Source organism: Oncorhynchus kisutch, linkage group LG21 (assembly GCF_002021735.2).
Source record: "Oncorhynchus kisutch isolate 150728-3 linkage group LG21, Okis_V2, whole genome shotgun sequence".
In the NCBI taxonomy this organism is placed as follows: domain Eukaryota; kingdom Metazoa; phylum Chordata; class Actinopteri; order Salmoniformes; family Salmonidae; genus Oncorhynchus; species Oncorhynchus kisutch.
In genome coordinates this window covers 3,468,234-3,486,211 of record NC_034194.2, presented here as the reverse complement: position 1 = coordinate 3,486,211, position 17,978 = coordinate 3,468,234, and the positions used below count along the sequence as shown (strand labels likewise).

At 43.8% G+C, this 17,978-nt stretch overlaps 1 protein-coding gene across 3 annotated transcripts in view; it reads right to left on the bottom strand.

Moving 5' to 3' along the window:
• Positions 1-17,978, bottom strand: part of LOC109866486 (serine/threonine-protein kinase MRCK beta-like) — a 145,945-nt gene that overhangs the window by 14,784 nt on the left and 113,183 nt on the right. For all 3 annotated transcript variants that reach the window (XM_020455177.2, XM_031800327.1, XM_020455178.2), the window contains 6 exons: positions 14,573-14,789; positions 14,066-14,128; positions 11,329-11,570; positions 10,609-10,963; positions 8,380-8,477; positions 6,733-6,817 (listed from right to left, as the gene is read on the bottom strand). In XM_020455177.2, coding sequence (XP_020310766.1) covers positions 6,733-6,817; positions 8,380-8,477; positions 10,609-10,963; positions 11,329-11,570; positions 14,066-14,128; positions 14,573-14,789 — 1,060 coding nt within the window. The remainder of the gene's footprint in view (positions 1-6,732; positions 6,818-8,379; positions 8,478-10,608; positions 10,964-11,328; positions 11,571-14,065; positions 14,129-14,572; positions 14,790-17,978) is intronic.

The following is a 17,978-nucleotide window of genomic DNA, read 5'->3' as shown; positions in this document are numbered from 1 at the left end:
GCATTTTCCTCTCTCTTCTCCAGGGCTTAGTCACTAGGGGCCCAGAGAGGGGAGAGGTCAGGCTTGTCTTCATATGTCAATGTATCTGTTAAACTATGTGATGCTATGAAGAATATCAGAAGGGGAGGAGGACAGAATGGAGGCTTGTCTTCTTATGGGAATGTGTCTAACTATTGTATGTCCCCTCTGAGGTTACCCTTATCTTGACCTAGTATATGACCTAAGAGGCTCACTGTCTTTAATGATCTTGTCCATTTGGGGTTGTATTTGAGATGGGAGAATCTAGAATTGACAATTGATATATGCCATTGGATAGAGTAATGTGTTGGTCCTAAGTGGTACCAAGAATGAGATTAGAATCTCGTCTAAGAGAGCAAACTGAACGATAATTTATAGTTAATATTATCTAGCTATGGGATACTCCTCTTTCAAGTAAAAGGTTCTTTATGAACTGTTCCTGAGATCTGTGTTTCGTCATGTGAGTTGAGATGGGTGTGTCTTGGCTATAAATTATACTAAGAATTGTTTTGTAAGCACTCTCAGAGAATTCATTTATAGACACTGAATTGATCTGAGAGTCAAAGGGCTATGGTGAAGCTCATATATTATAAAGTCCATCTTTAATTATATAACTCTGACTTGTGTGTGGTTTGCTCTCTCAATGTTTAGTAATACAGGAAATTACCACGACATTGGTCGTTGAACATTTACACCCGAACTTTACACAATACAGTATGCGTTCAAACCAGCTTTTAAGAACGGCTTTCTTCACAGCTGTTGAAGCTGCTAAGATGATTTGCTTTTCTTGAAAAAAGACGTTTAGAAATGAGGGTTGTAACCAAAGAGCATAAGAACAGGGCATAATGAAAGGATATTGATAACTTTTCGTAAAACATCAACACTTTAAATCAGTGTACATATAGGGGGAAGAGACAGGTTTTGACAAACGATTTAAGTGCCTTTGAACAGGGTATGGTAGTAGGTGCAAGGCGCACCGTTTTGTGACATGAACTGCAATGCTGCTGGGATTTTTACGATCAATAGTTTCCTGTGTTTATCAAGAATGGTTCACCACCCAAAGGACATACAGCCAACTTGACACAACTGTGGGAAGCATTAGGGTCAACATGGGCCAGCATCATAATGTTATTTCAAATAGGACACAATAAATTCATTAAATATGAATTCATTAAATATCCTACAATGTGATTTTCTGGATTTTCTTTTCTCATTTTTTCTGTCATAGTTGAAGTGTACCTATGATGGAAATTACAGGCCTCTCTCATCTTTTTAAGTGGGAGAACTTGCACAATTGGTGGATGACTAAATACTTTTTTGCCCCACTGTATGCATCGCATGCACGTGACCAAAGCCCTATTCGCACTGCAGTACTATTACTAGAGAACGTTGGTCATGTAATTATTACTCTGTATTTGTCCATTATTCCAGAAGACGATTCGGACGAGATTCGCTTTTTCCATACTGCCCCATGTAATTATTTTTTTTTTCTCCCAATAAATTGATAGTTATGAAGGAAGCCTGGAGGTTTTTATTCTAGGCGTGAAGATACAGTATTTCAACATATTTCAACTCTGTCCAGGTGACAGAGCCACACTGATAACTCAAGCTTGGTGTCTAAGTTTTTAAAACATACCAAACCATCCTATTGTATAGTTATAATTTCCAAACGTTTAGGTCAGTTGTATGCTGCTGCTTTGCGATCTATTAACAGCAAGGGTTGCATTAAATAGGCTCAATATTCTTTACTGATGCATGTGGTAATATCTAATTAATATGCACAAAACATAAAAACAAAAGCATTCACTGTCAGTTGATAGGATACATGTAGGCCATTCACACACAGCTTATGCGCAGCACTTAGTTACATTTATTGAATCAGTTGTTTTCTTGCAAAAACTGCGAGCAACACCTGTCAAACTCAAGACATTTTTCTCAAATCACAGGGATGTCGATTCCCACGGGACTAGTATTATCAGAGGACCTTGGAGTAGGTTATTCTGGTTGGAATTGCTACTCTCCTGTCGCATATTTAGTTTTTTACGTTCTTTTGAAGACTGATGCCCTACAAAGTTCTACTCTCGAGTGGCGCTGATGAAGATTTTATCAAAAGTGTGGCTTGGAAACGACGACGACATTTCAAAAGGAGACATAAAAGGAAAACATTTTTTCTATCATAAAATCAAATCAAATGTATTTGTCACATACACATGGTTAGCAGATGTTAATGCGAGTGTAGCGAAATGCTTGTGCTTCTAGTTCCGACCGTGCAGTAATAACCAACGAGTAATCTAACCTAACAATTCCAAAACTACTGTCTTATACACACAAGTGTAAAGGGATAAAGAATACGTACATACAGATATATGAATGAGTGATGGTACAGAACGGCATAGGCAAGATGGAGTAGATGGTAAAGAGTACAGTATATACATATGAGATGAGTAATGTAGGGTATGTAAACATTACATTAAGTAGCATTGTTTAATGTGGCTAGTGATATATGTTTCCATCAATTTCCATCAATTTCCATTATTAAAGTGGCTGGAGTTGAGTCAGTGTGTTGGCAGCAGCCACTCAATGTTAGTGGTGGCTGTTTAACAGTCTGATGGCCTTGAGATAGAAACTGTTTTTCAGTCTCTCGGTCCCTGCTTTGATGCACCTGTACTGACCTCGCCTTCTGGATGATAGCGGGGTGAACACGCAGTGGCTCGGGTGGTTGTTGTCCTTGATGATCTTTATGGCCTTCCTGTGACATCGGGTGGTGTAGGTGTCCTGGAGGATAGGTAGTTTGCCCCCGGTGATGCGTTGTGCAGACCTCACTACCCTCTGGAGAGCCTTACGGTTGTGGGTGGAGCAGTTGCCATACCAGGCGGTGATACAGCCCGAGAGGATGCTCTCGATTGTGCATCTGTAGAAGTTTGTGAGTGCTTTTGGTGGCAAGCCGCATTTCTTCAGCCTCCTGAGGTTGAAGAGGCGCTGTTGCGCCTTCTTCACGACGCTGTCTGTGTGGGTGGACCAATTCAGTTTGTCCGTGATGTGTACGCCGAGGAACTTAAAACTTACTACCTTCTCCACTACTGTCGTCACATTCTACAACTCAATTAGAGTCCATCTGTGGTAAATTAAATTGATTGGACATGATTTGGAAAGCCACACACCCGTCTATATAAGGTCTGACAGTTGACAGTGCATGTCAGAGCAAAAACTAAGCCATGAGGTCAAAGGAATTGTCCTTAAAGCTCCGACACAGGATTGTGTTGAGGCACAGATCTGGGGAAGTGTACCAAAACATTTCTGCAGCATTGAAGGTCCCCAAGAACACAGTGGCTTCCATCATTCTTAAATTTAAGATGTTGGGAACAACCAAGACTCTTCCTAGAGCTGGTCGCCCGGGCAAACTGAGCAATCAAGTACCCGATGGTCACTCTGACAGCTCCAGAGTTCCTCTGTGGAGATGGTTGTCCTTCTGGAAGGTTCTACCATCTCTGCAGCACTCCACCAATCAGGCCTTTATGGTAGAGTGGCCAGACAGAAGCCACTCCACAGTAAAAAGGCACATGACAGCTCGCTTGGAGTTCGCCAAAAGGCACCTAAAGGACACTTAGACCATCAGAAACAAGATTCTCTGGTCTGATGAAAACAATATTGAACTCTTTGGCCTGAATGCCAAGTGTCACATATAGAAGAAACCTGGCACCATCCCTACGGTGAAGCATGGTGGTGGCAGAATCAAGCTGAGGGGGGTGATTTTTCAGCACCAGGGAATGGGAGACTAGTCAGGATCGAAGTCCAGAGATCCTTCATGAAAACCTGCTCCAGAGTTCTCAGGAGCTCAAACTCGGGCGAAGGTTGACCTTCCAACAGGACAATAACCCTAAAGCACACAGCCAAACAACGCAGGCTTCAGGACAAGTCTCAAAGTCTGTGAGTGGCCCAGCCTGAGCCCGGTCTTAAAGCTGATCCAACATCTCTGGAGAGACCTGAAAATAGCTGTACAGCAACGCACCCCATCCAACCTGACAGAGCTTGAGAGGATCTGCAGAGAGGAATGGGAGAAACTGCCCAAATAAAGGTGTGCCAAGCTTGTAGAGTCATACCCAAGAAGACTCGAGGCTGTAATCACTGCCAAAGGTGCTTCAACAAAGTACTGAGTAAAAAGTCTGAAAAATTAAGCACATTTTAATTTGAATAATGTAGCAAAACTGTAAAAAAAAACTGGTTTTGCTTTGTCATTATGGGGTATTGTGTGTAGCTTGATGAGAGAAAAAAAAAACAATTTAATACATTTTAGAATAATGCAGTAAACTAACGAAAAATGTGGAAAAAGTCCAGGGGTCTGAATACTTTCCAAAGGCACTGCGCATTTGCTTTAAAATCTATGGCAAGATTTGAAAATGGACATATGGACACTAAAGACATTAAAAAAGAATAATGGGCAAATATTGTACAATACAGGTGTGCAAAGCTCTTAAAGACTTACCTAAAAAGACTAATCACCGCCAAAGGTGCTTCTTCAAAGTATCGACTCAGGGGTGTGAATACTTACATAATTTACATATTTCATTCTCAATAAATTTGCTACAATTTCTAAAAACTTGCTTTCAGTTTATCATTATGGGGTATTGTGTGTAGATGGTAGATATGCCTCCTTGCCCGTCCAACATTTCCTCATCTCCCACCCCTTTTAATGAGACTATCCCGGATGCTTCTCCCACTTTTTCCCCTGCCCCGCTACAAAGTTTCTCCCTGCAGGCAGTCACTGAGTCCGAGGTGCTAGAGGAGGTCCTGAAACTTGACCCTCCCCCCAAAAAACTATTTGGGTCAGATGGTTTAGACCCTTTCTTCTTTAAGGCTGTGAAGGATTAAAATTTATTATGAGGGTCTTCTAAAGACCCCCACCATTGATTATGTTGTTGTGAATTTGCTTACGTGCCATTGTACTTATGCTCACTGTATAGCTGAATATTGAGGCCTCTGTCTGTCTAGCTCTCTGCCAAAACCCACAGCCCCTCGTCAGAGAAAAGGGACTGAGGGTGATCGCGAGACAGAGAGACAGTGTCTGTTTTCTCTGAAACAAGGGCAGATTTGCATGCCACTGAGACAGGTTCTCAGAAACCTTGTGTTAAGAATAACTTGTTCTTTTAGCTGCACATGCAGATCATAGGAGATAGGGGTGATCTCGGGTATATAAGATCCTGTCTTTCTTCTGTTTGGGGCAGAACTCAGGAAAGACATCAGTTGTATGTCTGATGTTTGATCTTTGACTTCTGACTACAGCTCTATTTTGATTAAAATTGTTATGATTTATAAGTGCACATTTTGAGTATTCCTTATTTGTTAAATAAATAACGGAGCCCAAAAAAGTAGAACCAACAGCTGCTGCCCCTATCGTCGCCAAGCCTATTTCCAACTTTTTTAACCTGTCTCTCCTCTCTGGGGAGGTTCCCATTGCTTGGAAGGCAGCCACGGTTCGTCCTTTATTTCAAGCTGATCCCAACTGTTATAGGCCGATTTCTATTTTACCCTGTTTATTAAAAGTGTTGGCAAAAACTTGTCAATAAACAATATACTGGCTGTCTTGAGGTGTATAGTATTCTCTCAGGTATGTAATCTGGTTTACGCTTAGCTTATTGATGTGTCACTAACCTTAGAGGTCCTCAAAGATGTCACCATTGCCCTTAATTGAAAGCAATGTTGTGCTGATATTTTTATTGACTTGGCCAAAGCCAAAGGTCATGTGGTTTGGTAAGAAGAATGCCCCTCTCCCCACAGGTGTGATTACTACCTCTGAGGGTTTAGCGCTTGAGGTAGTCACCTCATACAGGTAATTGGGAGTATGGCTAGACAGTACACTGTCCTTTTCTCAGCACATATCAAAGCTGCAGGCTAAGGTTACATCTAGACTTGGTTTCCTTTATCGTAAATCGCTCCTCTTTCACACCAGCTGCCAAACTAACCCTGATTCAGATGACCATCCTACCCATGCTAGATTACGGAGACATAATTTATAGTATATCGGCAGGTAAGGGTGTTTGAGCGGCTAGATGTTCTTTACCATTCGGCCATCAGATTTCCACCAATGCGCCTTATAGGACACATCACTGCACTCTATTCTCCTGTTTAAACTGTCCATCTCTGTATACCCGGCGCAAGACTCACTGGTTAATGCTTATTATATATCTTTCTCACTTCCCCATCTGAGATACCTACTACAGCCCTCATCCTCCACATACAACACCCATTCTACCAGTCACATTCTGTTAAAGGTCCCCAAAACACACACATCCCTGGGTCGCTCATCTTTTCAGTTCACTGCAGCCAGCGACTGGAACGAGCTGCAATAAACACTCAAACTGTACAGTTTTATCTTAATCTCTTCATTCAAAGACTCAATCATGGACATTTCTTCTGACAGTTGTGGCTGCGTCACGTAATGCATTGTGGTCTCTACCTTCTTGCCCTTTGTGCTGTTGTCTGTGCCCAATAATGTTTGTACTGTGTTTTGTGCTGCTACCATGTGGTGTTGCTACCATGTCTAGTTAAATGCCTAGTTAAATAAAAGGAAAAAAAAAATATATATATATATTTAATCCATTTTGAATTCAGGCTGTAACAACAATATGTGGAATAAGGCACTGTAGGTACTGAGTGTGTATATTGAGATATAGTTGTGTATTGGGCCATATGTAAGTGAGTAAGGTGTATTTGTACCTGTGGAGTTGTTGCTGAAGTAGATGAGACGTGGTTGTTCGGAGCCCAGCAGGTTCAGACTGCCCTCCACATTTAGAGGCCTTATCTGAGGGGGCAGGGACATGGGTTACACCAATCCACACTGCAAATGCACACATTCATACATGCATGAAGGTGCATAAACATGCGTATGATCCTGACTGATGGCAGCCCATTCTTGCATAATCAATTCTTGGAGTTTGTCAGAATTTGTGGGGTTTTGTTTGTCCACCCGCCTCTTGAGGATTGACCACAAGTTCTCAATGGGATTAAGGTCTGGGGAGTTTCCTGGCCATGGACCCAAAATATAGATGTTATGTTCCCCGAGCCACTTAGTTATCACTTTTGCCTTGTGGCAAGGTGCTCCATCATTGTTCGTCACCAAACTTTTCCTGGATGGTTGGGAGAAGTTGCTCTCGGAGGATGTGTTAGTACCATTCTTTGTTCATGGCTGTGTTTAGGCAAAAATTGTGAGTGAGCCCACTCCCTTGGCTGAAAAGCAACCCCACACATGAATGGTCTCAGGTTGCTTTACTGTTGGCATGACAGGACTGATGGTAGTGCTCACCTTGTCTTCTCCGGACAAGCATTCTTCACAACAATTGAACTGCTCTCCTTGAAGTTCTTGATGATCTGATAAATGGTTGATTTGGGTGCAATGTTACTGGCAGCAATATCCTTGCCTGTGAAGCCCTTTTTGTGCAAAGCAATGATGACTGCACGTGTTTCCTTGCAGGTAACCATGTTTGACAGAGGAAGAACAATGATTCCAAGCACCACCCTCCTTTTGAATCTTCCAGTCTGTTATTTGAACTCAATCAGCATGACAGAGTGATCTCCAGCCTTGTCCTCGTTAACACAAGAGAATCACTGACATGTCAGCTGCTCCTTTTGTGGCAGGACTGAAATGCAGTGGAAATATTTTTGGGGGATTCAGTTCATTTGCATGGCAAAAAGGGACTTTGCAATTAATTGAAATTCATCTTATCACTCTTCATAACATTCTGGAGTATATGCAAATTGCCATCATACAAACTGAGGCAGCAGACTTTGTGTCATTCTCAACTTTTGGCCACGACTGTACAAGCAGACACTGGTGACAGATTTATTTTAACGTCATTGGTGCATTTACACCACACGTCCATGCAGGGGCACTCTTGTGTACTTTCAACAGGCAGTCATGCAGTGGGGGACACAAAGGCAACAATGTAATTTCACAATACATCTAGTGACATGCACAAGAAAATGCAGACCTCACTTCTGCATGCAGGCAAGGCAGAAAATCATTTGCCACAAATCATTTGCCACACTTGCCTGATGACTCACCCTGAATTTAATTTATCGACCGCTACACACATTTAGTCTGAAACTGCAATCCTACAAGTAATTTGTGTGACTTCAAAATGAGGGGCATTATACAAAAATGAATCAGCGATTGGATCATCTCTAACAAATCTAACCAATCAGAGTATCAAAGATAATCCCACCATCATGTAGGCCTGTTCAGGCCTAACCCATCGGTTTAGAGAATGTGTTTGCAATCTAGAAATCATTGGGGAGGGAGGCAAATCCAGACTCATCAGTTGGCAGGAGCGATATGGATGGGTAACCATGGAAAGCTACTCTTACCTTCCTCAGTGAAATGGTCTGGACCCACTCGGTGGTGTGGATGTCAAACACATCCACTCCGTACTCGCTGTACACCGTCAAATAAGACAAGTTGGAGCCTGGAGGACACACAGGAGGCACGCTGAGCAAAAACAGAGGCCTCCACAATTGAATCTATTTGTAGGATCCAATATACCAGATCATTTTCATGTTTCAATAATATAAACATTGTCTTTTAGTGCCCCTTCGGATAGCTAACAATTTCTGGTGTCAAGCATTCAGGCATTCTACATAGGCTGTTACAAGGTGTCTCTATCACTATTATCTGGAGCCGACATTGTGAAAAAAATACTTAAATACACAAACAGTACCAGTCAAGACACCTATTCATTCAAGAGTTATTCTTTATTTGTACTATTTTCTACTTTGGGGAATAATAGTGAAGACATCAACACTATGAAATAACACATATGGAATCATGTGGTTACCAAAAAATTGTTAAACAAATCAAATATATTTGAGATTCTTCAAAGTAGCCACCCTTTGCCTTGATGTCAGTTTTGCACACTCTAAGCATTCCCTCAACCAGCTTCATGAGGTAGTCACCTGGAATGCATTTCAATTAACAGGTGTGCCTTGTTAAAAGTACATTTGGGGAATTTCTTTACTTCTTAATGTGTTTGAGCCAATCAGTTGTGTTGTGACAAGGTAGGGGTGGTATACAGAAGATAGCCCTATTTGGTAAAAGACCAAGTCCATAGTATGTCAAGAACAGCTCAAATAAGCAAAGAGAAACAACAGTCCATCATTACTTTAAGACATGAAGGTCAGTCAATGCGGAAAATTTAAAGAACTTTGAAAGTGCAGTTGCAAAAACCATCAAGCGCTATGATGAAACTCTCTCTCATGAGGACCGCCACAGGAAAGGAAGAACTTCGAGTTACCTCTGCTGCAGAGGATAAGTTCAATTAGAGTTACCAGCCTCAGAAATTGCAGACCAAATAAATGCTTCACAGAGTTCAAGAAAGACACAACATCAACTGCCTTTCATGGTCAAATTGCTGCAAAGAAACCACTACTAAAGGACTCTAATAATAACAAGAGGACTTGCTTGGGCCAAGAAACACGAGCAATGACCATTAGACCAGTCTGTCCTTTGGTCTAATGAATCCAAATTTGAGATTTTGGGTTACAACTGCCACGTCTTGGTGAGACACGGAGTCGGTGAACGGATTATCTCCGCATGTGTGGTTCCTATTGTGAAGCATGGAGGAGGAGGTGTGATGGTGTTTTACTGGTGACACAGTCTGTGATTTATTTAGAAGTTAAGGCACACTTAACCAGCATGACTACTACAGCATTCTGCAGCGATACGCCATCCCATTTGTGCTTAGTGGGACTATCATTTGTTTTTCAACATGATAACAACCCAACACACCTCCAGGCTGTGTAAGGGCTATTTGACCATGAAGGAGAGTGATGAGTGCTGCAGCAGATGACCTGGCCTCCACAATCACCCGACCTCAACCAAATTGAGATGGTTTGGGATAAGTTGGACCGCAGAGTGAAGGAAAAGCAGCCAACAAGTGCTCAGCAAATATGTGAACTCATTCAAGACTGTTGGAAAAGGATTCCAGGTGAAACTGGTTGAGAGAATTCCAAGAGTGTGAAAAGCTGTCAAGGCAAAGGATGGCTACTTTGAAGAATCTCAAATATAAAATATATTTAGATTTAACACTTTTTTGGTTACTACGATTCCATGTGTTATTTCATAGTTTTGATGTCTTCATTATTATTCCACATAAAAATTTTTTTTTTTAAAACTGGAACGAGTAGGTGTTCAAACTTTTGACTGGTAGTGTAAGTGAATTTATCCCAATACTTTTGTTCCCCTAATACTAAAAGTGCTAAATGGTTCACCCTCAAATGAAAGCTGACAGTCTGCATTTTAACTTCAGTCATTGTATCATTTCAAATCCAAAGTGTTGGAGTACAGAGCCAAAACAACATCATTGTCATGGTCACAATACATTTGGAGCACACTGTATATTTTAAGATAGAAGATGACAGTGGGGAAGGACAGGGAGAAGTTGTGTCAAAGAGCAGTAGGCTGGATTCAAACGTGTGCCGAAACCATATATGTGTGTGCCAGTTGCTGCAGCATTACCTTTAGACCAGCAAGGCCACTGCATTTCTTCTCCAAACCTTGCCTAACCCAACTTAACCACTTAAAATAAAACCGCTACGTACTGCAGGCTAGCGGTGTGGCGGGCCACATCAGCTCCTGGGCCCTGCTCCTCCTTCCTGTGGGGTCCACATAGATGCCTAGCTGGCTGAAGCAGAGCAGCAGCTCGGCCGTGCCCACCTCCAGGGCGTGCAGCGCGTCCAGGGGCTGCTGGGCCAGGAAGGCAAGCGACGGGTCCCCGGGGCTCACCAGGCTTACGGGCGATGACTCACCCTGGAGGGCCAGCAGGGCGAAGCCCGAGGGGTAACCCACGCACAGGCGCTCACGCACCATGCCCAGCCACTGGGCCACCCCCGGGGCCTGCACCTCCCACAGCTTGCGGTGGTGCGGCTTGGCCCAGGTGATCTCATAGCACAGTACCTGGTAGAGGTGGAGGGGGGACATTTTGCCATACATTCAGGCAAAGCAGCAGATGTAAAGGACCTTTCATGTCACCTTTGATGTAGCTAGTATGAGTTCGCTTATGAATGATATGCAAAGCATCGATGCAGTTCTTCTGAAGACTATGGATGCTACCTTTATATGTTGTTTGTTTTGAAGTGGGGAAGATAGATGTATCTTATGACTCCCCCCCCCCCCCCCCCCCCCTATTTCTTATAGAAGTCACATAACGTCACCTTCACATGTAATTTGAACTATTTGGTATTGGAACTCTTTTATTAACTTTGTTTTACTTTAGTCACTAAATTTGCATGTGTAAATAAATACATAAGTAAAATAGAGACCTGGCGCTTGATGGCGGCCAGCAGGCAGGCGGGTCCCCCGGGATGCAGCACGCCGGTGGTCAGCGCCTGACAGCCCTTGGTCTCCGTCAACTTGATGTCAAAGGCCGACTCAGCCCCCTCCAGCGCCCCCCAGGGGTGCAGGTGCACGTAGCGGTTGCGTCCGCACAGCAGGGCCACCATCTTCTGTTTTGGGATCAGCTCGATCTGGTGCACCTTCTTGCAGTCAGCCGCACGGACGATCACTGGAGGAGGGAGAGGGGGGTGAGTCAACAGGGGAGTTTGTAGGGCAGGGCTCCCCAACTGGCGGCCCGTGAGCCAATACAATAATTAAAATCACCTGGAGCGGATTTTATGTTTTTATAGACTTATGTCTAACAATTGCTCAGAAAACTTGAAGGGCCAAATAAAAATCATCAAATCAGCTCCAAGTGATTTTAATTTTGGAAAGTATTCGTATTCCCATACATAATAGATACAAGGGTTGAAATGAATGTGTTAGAATATTTGACTATCTGTTTGGGCTTCTTGCAGTCGACAAATTATTTGTAATTATGTTCCGTATCATCTTAGCCTCTATGGGCGATCTCACATATCCCATGAACAACTTATTTGGAAAGTCCATCCGTAACATTTCACCTAACTATCTACTGACCTTAACCCTAGCTCTAACCTTACACCTTACATTTATTCTAAACCTAACCATAACCTTAGCAAGCAGTTGCTTATCAACAGATTTGTTGATAGAATGACCATCTGCAGAGCATCATGTGATCATAGAACTCAAAAAAAATTTGAGCTGCATGGAGGAGTCTGCATGTTGCTGTGCACAAAACCAGTTATGTACATATCATCTGAGCCTCGATGGGAGCTCTCACATATCCCTGTTTGATCCAGATAATGGAGCTTATGATCTGCACTATAGAGCATTTGTGAGAAGTAAATGAACTCGGGTAGAAACAAATCCTGTGGTGGGTCCAAGATCCAGGACCAAAGTAACAGGTATCGTGACGTGCCAGTTGAGCGGAACGTTTTTTGCCCGTTGTAAACAAGCTAGCTTGCTACTGTCATGCAGAATGAGCGTCTCGGCAAATTGCACCATGAAACTGTGATTTTCAGGTCTTGTGAAAGCACACCGTATATGGTCAAACTTTCACAACTGCTCCAGGAAACGGTTGTCAAACTATGAAAACGCCCAGGAAACCGTAACCATGCTATGGAATGTCATATGTGAAAACACCAAGAAAAACGGTACCATGGTATCGAATGTCAAACTGTGAAAACACCCAGGAAACCGTACAATGGAATGTCATATGTGAAAACACCCAGAAATCCGTACATTGGTATGGAATATCATATGTGAAAACACCCAGGAAACCTTACCATGGTATGGGGATGTCAAACTGTGAAAACGCCCAGGAAACCGTACCATGGTATCGGATGTCATATGTGAAAACACCAGGAATCCGTACCACGGTATGGAATGTCATATGGGAAAACACCCAGGAAGCCGTACCATGGTATGGGCTGTCAAACTGTGAAAACACCCAGGAAACCGTAACGTGGAATCGAACGTCAAACTGTGAAAACACTAGGAATCCATACCATGGTATGGAATGTCAAACTATGAAAACGCCCAGGAAACCATACCATGGTATGGAATGTCAAACTGTGAAAACACTAGGAAATCCGTACCATGGTATGGAATGTCAAACTGTGAAAACGCCCAGGAACACGTACCATGGTATGGAATGTCAAACTGTGAAACCGCCCAGGAAACCGTACCATGGTATGGAATGTCAAACTGTGTAAACGCCCAGGAAACCGTACCATGGTATCGGATGTCATATGTGAAAACGGCCAGGAATCCGTACCATGGTATGGAATGTCACATGTGAAAACAGCCAGGAAACAGTACCATGGTATGGAATGTCATATGTGAAAACACCCAGAAAACCGTACCATGGTATGGAATGTCATATGGGAAAACACCCAGGAAGCCGTACCATGGTATGGGCTGTCAAACTGTGAAAACGCCCAGGAAACCATACCATGGTATGGAATGTCAAACTGTGTAAACGCCCAGGAAACCGTTCCATTGTATCGAATGTCATATGTGAAAACGGACAGGAAACCGTACCATGGTAACAAATGTCATATGTGAAAAAACTAGGAATCCGTACCAAGGTATCGAATGTCAAACTGCGAAAAACACCCAGGAAACCGTAACGTGGAATCGAACGTCAAACTGTGAAAACACTAGGAATCCGTACCATGGTATGGAATGTTAAACTATGAAAACGCCCAGGAAACCATACCATGGTATGGAATGTCAAACTGTGTAAACGCCCAGGAATCCGTACCATGGTATCGGATGTCATGTGAAAACGGCCAGGAATCCATACCATGGTATGGAATGTCATATGTGAAAACACCAGGAAACCGTACCACGGTATCGAATGTCACATGTGAAAACGGCCAGGAAACAGTACCATGGTATGGAATGTCATATGTGAAAACACCAGGAATCCGTACCATGGTATTGAATGTCACATGTGAAAACGGCCAGGAAACCGTACCATGGTATCGGATGTCAAACTGAAAACGCCCAGGAAACCGTACCATGGTATCGGATGTCATATGTGAAAACGGACAGGAAACCGTACCATGGTATCGGATGTCATATGTGAAAACGGCCTATGGGTGAATATGACCTGATGTCGTATAAGTATGTTCTTACCATCTCTGGTGACCTCCACTACAAACAGGCCTTCCTCTGTGCCCAGGGCGATACGCTCTCGATCTGCAGAGAGAAGAGCAGTCAACAGTCACACTTTCTCTGACACTCACACATTCTCTGCATACACCTCTCTCTCCCTTTCCATTTTTCCTGCACACATTCTGGAACTAATATATCAATACATACCTTACATTTGTTTCTATGAAAAACGCATAAACAAAACTCACAAGACATTGAACAAATATTTAACCCTTGAATATTGTCGTTTTGCCTGTTCCAGCTACTAAACTGTGTAAAAGCTGTAATCAGAAGAAAAGATTTACACAAATGTCTTGCTGGTCACGAATGATAAGAGGCCCACTGTCCCTTACTCACTTATCATGGAGAGTGTGGTCTTGATGGCAGACAGTGACGAGTCGTATGCCTCGCACACACACACAAAAACACACAGCGCAGTTGTGTTGGTGAGACGTAAATGTCACAGTCTCCCCATTTCCTCCAACTCACCGATGATGGCGGCGGAGAGCATGGTCTTGATGGCGGGCAGTGACGAGTCGTAGGCCTCGTGCATGACGTGCACCACGCAGTTCCTGAGGCGGTTCTTGGCCAGGATGCTCTGAAGGCCCTCCAGGATGCCAACCCACTTCCTCTTCTCCGCCTCGCTCTCCGCCAGCACCAGTAGGGAGGCGGCGCACACTGGCGAGTTCAGCAGGGATGATGTCACCTGGGACAGAGATTAGGGTTAATAATAACAGGAAGTGTCTTTGGGTCCTTCAAATGGTGCATTTCCATAAAGGATTGACCCCAGTGTTTTACCCAAAAGGCTCAGACTTTTCTGTTTCCATCTACACGGGCCGGCACCCGTTGCTTCACTGGGCCATGGCTCCGGAAAGCCTGCTTTCACCTGGGGCAAAAGCCAGGTCACTGGTACTTTTTAGCTGGCATTTACAAAACAATGGCAGAGTTCAAACTTTAACACCTTCTCACAAAGCAACAGTCTTGATGATGCAGAAGTTGTTGATTCTGCTCTCCCAAAGTTCAGTGTCAACACTCCTAATGGACACAATTACACTACAGTTACCATTAACCTCTCTAAGCATGGAACCCGGTAGCGGGCTGAAATTCCACAACATACGGTGATCGCTACATAAATAGTAATTAAACATTCATGAAAATACAAGTGTCTCACATGTATCGAAAGCCTAGAATCTTGCTGATCCAACTGCGTTGTCAGATTTAAAAAAGGATTTACTGCGAAAGAATACGATGCGATTATCTGGTTTCACTGCAATCAACTGGTTTGTTTGTAACACAATCAATCAAACCTGATGGGTCATTTCGGGACTTATTCGGGACGTATTGACTGAAAATAACCGATTTGAAGACAACAAGTAATGACATCCTTGTGCACCAAAGATTTGCCCGCTGTTTCGTTGATTGACTGTATTTTAACACAATGAACACTGATTGTCTTGAAATCTTGCTGGGTAGATCGCCAATGATCTGAGGTAAACGGCAATAGGTAACGTTTATGTCTTAGAAGACCAACCCATGTAGTAAACTCCTGTGTAAAGACGGTCATTCGCCATTGAACATTCATACTAGAAGGAGCCAAGTTTGTGACGCACAGCCCTTTTTGGTAACGCACATCTTCAGCTGTTTATATATCGAACATCATGGCGAATAAGTCAGGGAAAGCTAAATTAAGACTAGAGGGGCTCATATGTGAAACTATTCTAACTGAACATTTTCTTTCACAGTGACACTGACTCCGAATGAGAGCCCCCAGTGCCAAGGTGTCCATCCCCCACGGAAGCTGGTTCATCCAGCCGGACACCTGTTGTCTCCGGCTCCACACCTCCCGGGCACTGACAAAGAAGCGGAGGAGGGGAAGTGTACCGCCTGCTAACGAAGGGACAGAAGGGCGTTGGCACACTGTCCTAGAAAATGATGTGGAGCCACCTCAACCAACATTTAGGCCGAAAAGGGAGCCAGGACCTCAGGTGAGTATGACAAACTTATTTTCACCCAATCCGTTGTCGATTCGCTCGTGTCTAACACGAATAAGTATGGGGAGAAGAAGCAAGCAGGCAAAAAGGTAGCATGGAAGCCCATATCCATGTCAGACTTTTTCTGCTACCTTTCACTGGTCGTCTACATGGGGCTGGTGAAGCTGAAAAGCCTGAAGGACTACTGGAAAACGTCATCTCTCTACCGACCGTCTTTCCCCATGACTGTTATGTCCTGCAAAAGGTTTCTGGTTCTCTCACAGACGCTTCACATCAGTGACCCAAAGGTTGATGAAGCGAATGACAAGAAGAGAGGCACAGCAACATTTGATAGACTGTGCAAAATAAAACCTCTCTACTACAACACTGTTGAGGCCTGCAAAACCTACTTTCAGCCAGCCCAGAATGTGTCAATAGATGAGAGGATGGTAGCCTCAAAGGCCAGAATTGGCCTCAAACAGTACATGAGAAACAAACCAACCAAGTGGGGTTACAAGCTGTTTGTGTTGGCTGATTCTGTGTGTGCCTACACATGCAATGTTTTTGTCTATGAGGGGAAGAACAGTTTTGCTACCGGTAAGGGACTTAGCTATGACTCTGTAATGGAGTTATTGGATTTTCAACTGCTAGGGAAGGGCTACAAACTGATTGTGGATAACCTCTACACAAGCCCTACCCTGTTTGCAGACTTTAGGAAGCGGGAAGTGTGGGCTTGTGGCACCATTCGTACCAACATGGTGGGCTTTCCGAAGACGAAGGTGAACGACATGCCTAAGCGGGCTGACCATGCGATGGATCCGTGAAGATGGCCTGCTGTTTGTAAAGTGGATGGATACCAGAGAGGTGGTGATGTGCACAATAATCCACAAGTCCATCAATTGGGATCATGTCATCAGACGTGTGAAGGATGGTGCCGGGGCATGGACCACCAAAAATGTCCCCATTCCAACTGCAGTAAAGGACTACAACAAGAGCATGGGATGTGTGGACCTATCAGATGCGCTGATCGGCTATTACAATGTTCTCCATAAGACAATGAAATGGTACAAGATGTTCTTCTATCATTTCATTGATATTGCTGTGGTGAATGCATTCATCCTACACAAGGAAATGGCTAAGAGCTGTGGAAGGCCCTTCCTCTCACAGAAAGCCTTCAGAGAACTGCTCATCAAGGAGCTTGCTGACTACAGCACCACGTTCTTGAACCCCTCTACCTCTGTCCCTTCTGCTCCTGCCACAAGTGGTGTTCATCTGCCCAAATGTATTTCTGCAGGTATGGATGCTCCTCAGGGCAAAAAGGGCACAGCATGGAGGCGTCGCTGTGTTCTTTGCAAGATGAAGTCCCCGATCACCTACACCACATGCTTGGTGACCCTCTGCTTTACAGCACAAAGAGACTGCTATGGCACCTGGCATCAGCAGCACAATATTGTGTAGAGTTTTGTCAAAGTGAGTTGGGGTTATATTCTTCCTGTTTGGCCCTGTCCGGGGGTCTCAACGGATGGGGCCACAGTGTCTCCTGACCCTTCCTGTCTCAGCCTCCAGTATTTACGCTGCAGTAGTTTGTGTCGGGGGGCTAGGGTCAGTTTGTTATATCTGGAGTACTTATTCTGTCTTATCCGGTGTCCTGTGTGAATTTAAGTATGTTCTCTCGAATTCTCTCTTTCGCTCTCTCGGAGGACCTGAGCCCTAGGACCATGCCTCAGGACTACCTGGCATGATGACTCCTTGCTGTCCCCAGTCCACCTGGCCTTGCTGCTGTTCCAGTTTCAACTGTTCTGCCTGCGGCTATGGAACCCTGAACTGTTCATATTTACTCTTGAGGTGCCGGTCTGTTGCATCCTCTACAACTACTGTGATTATTATTATTTGACCCTGCTGCCCATCTATGAACGTTTGAAAAT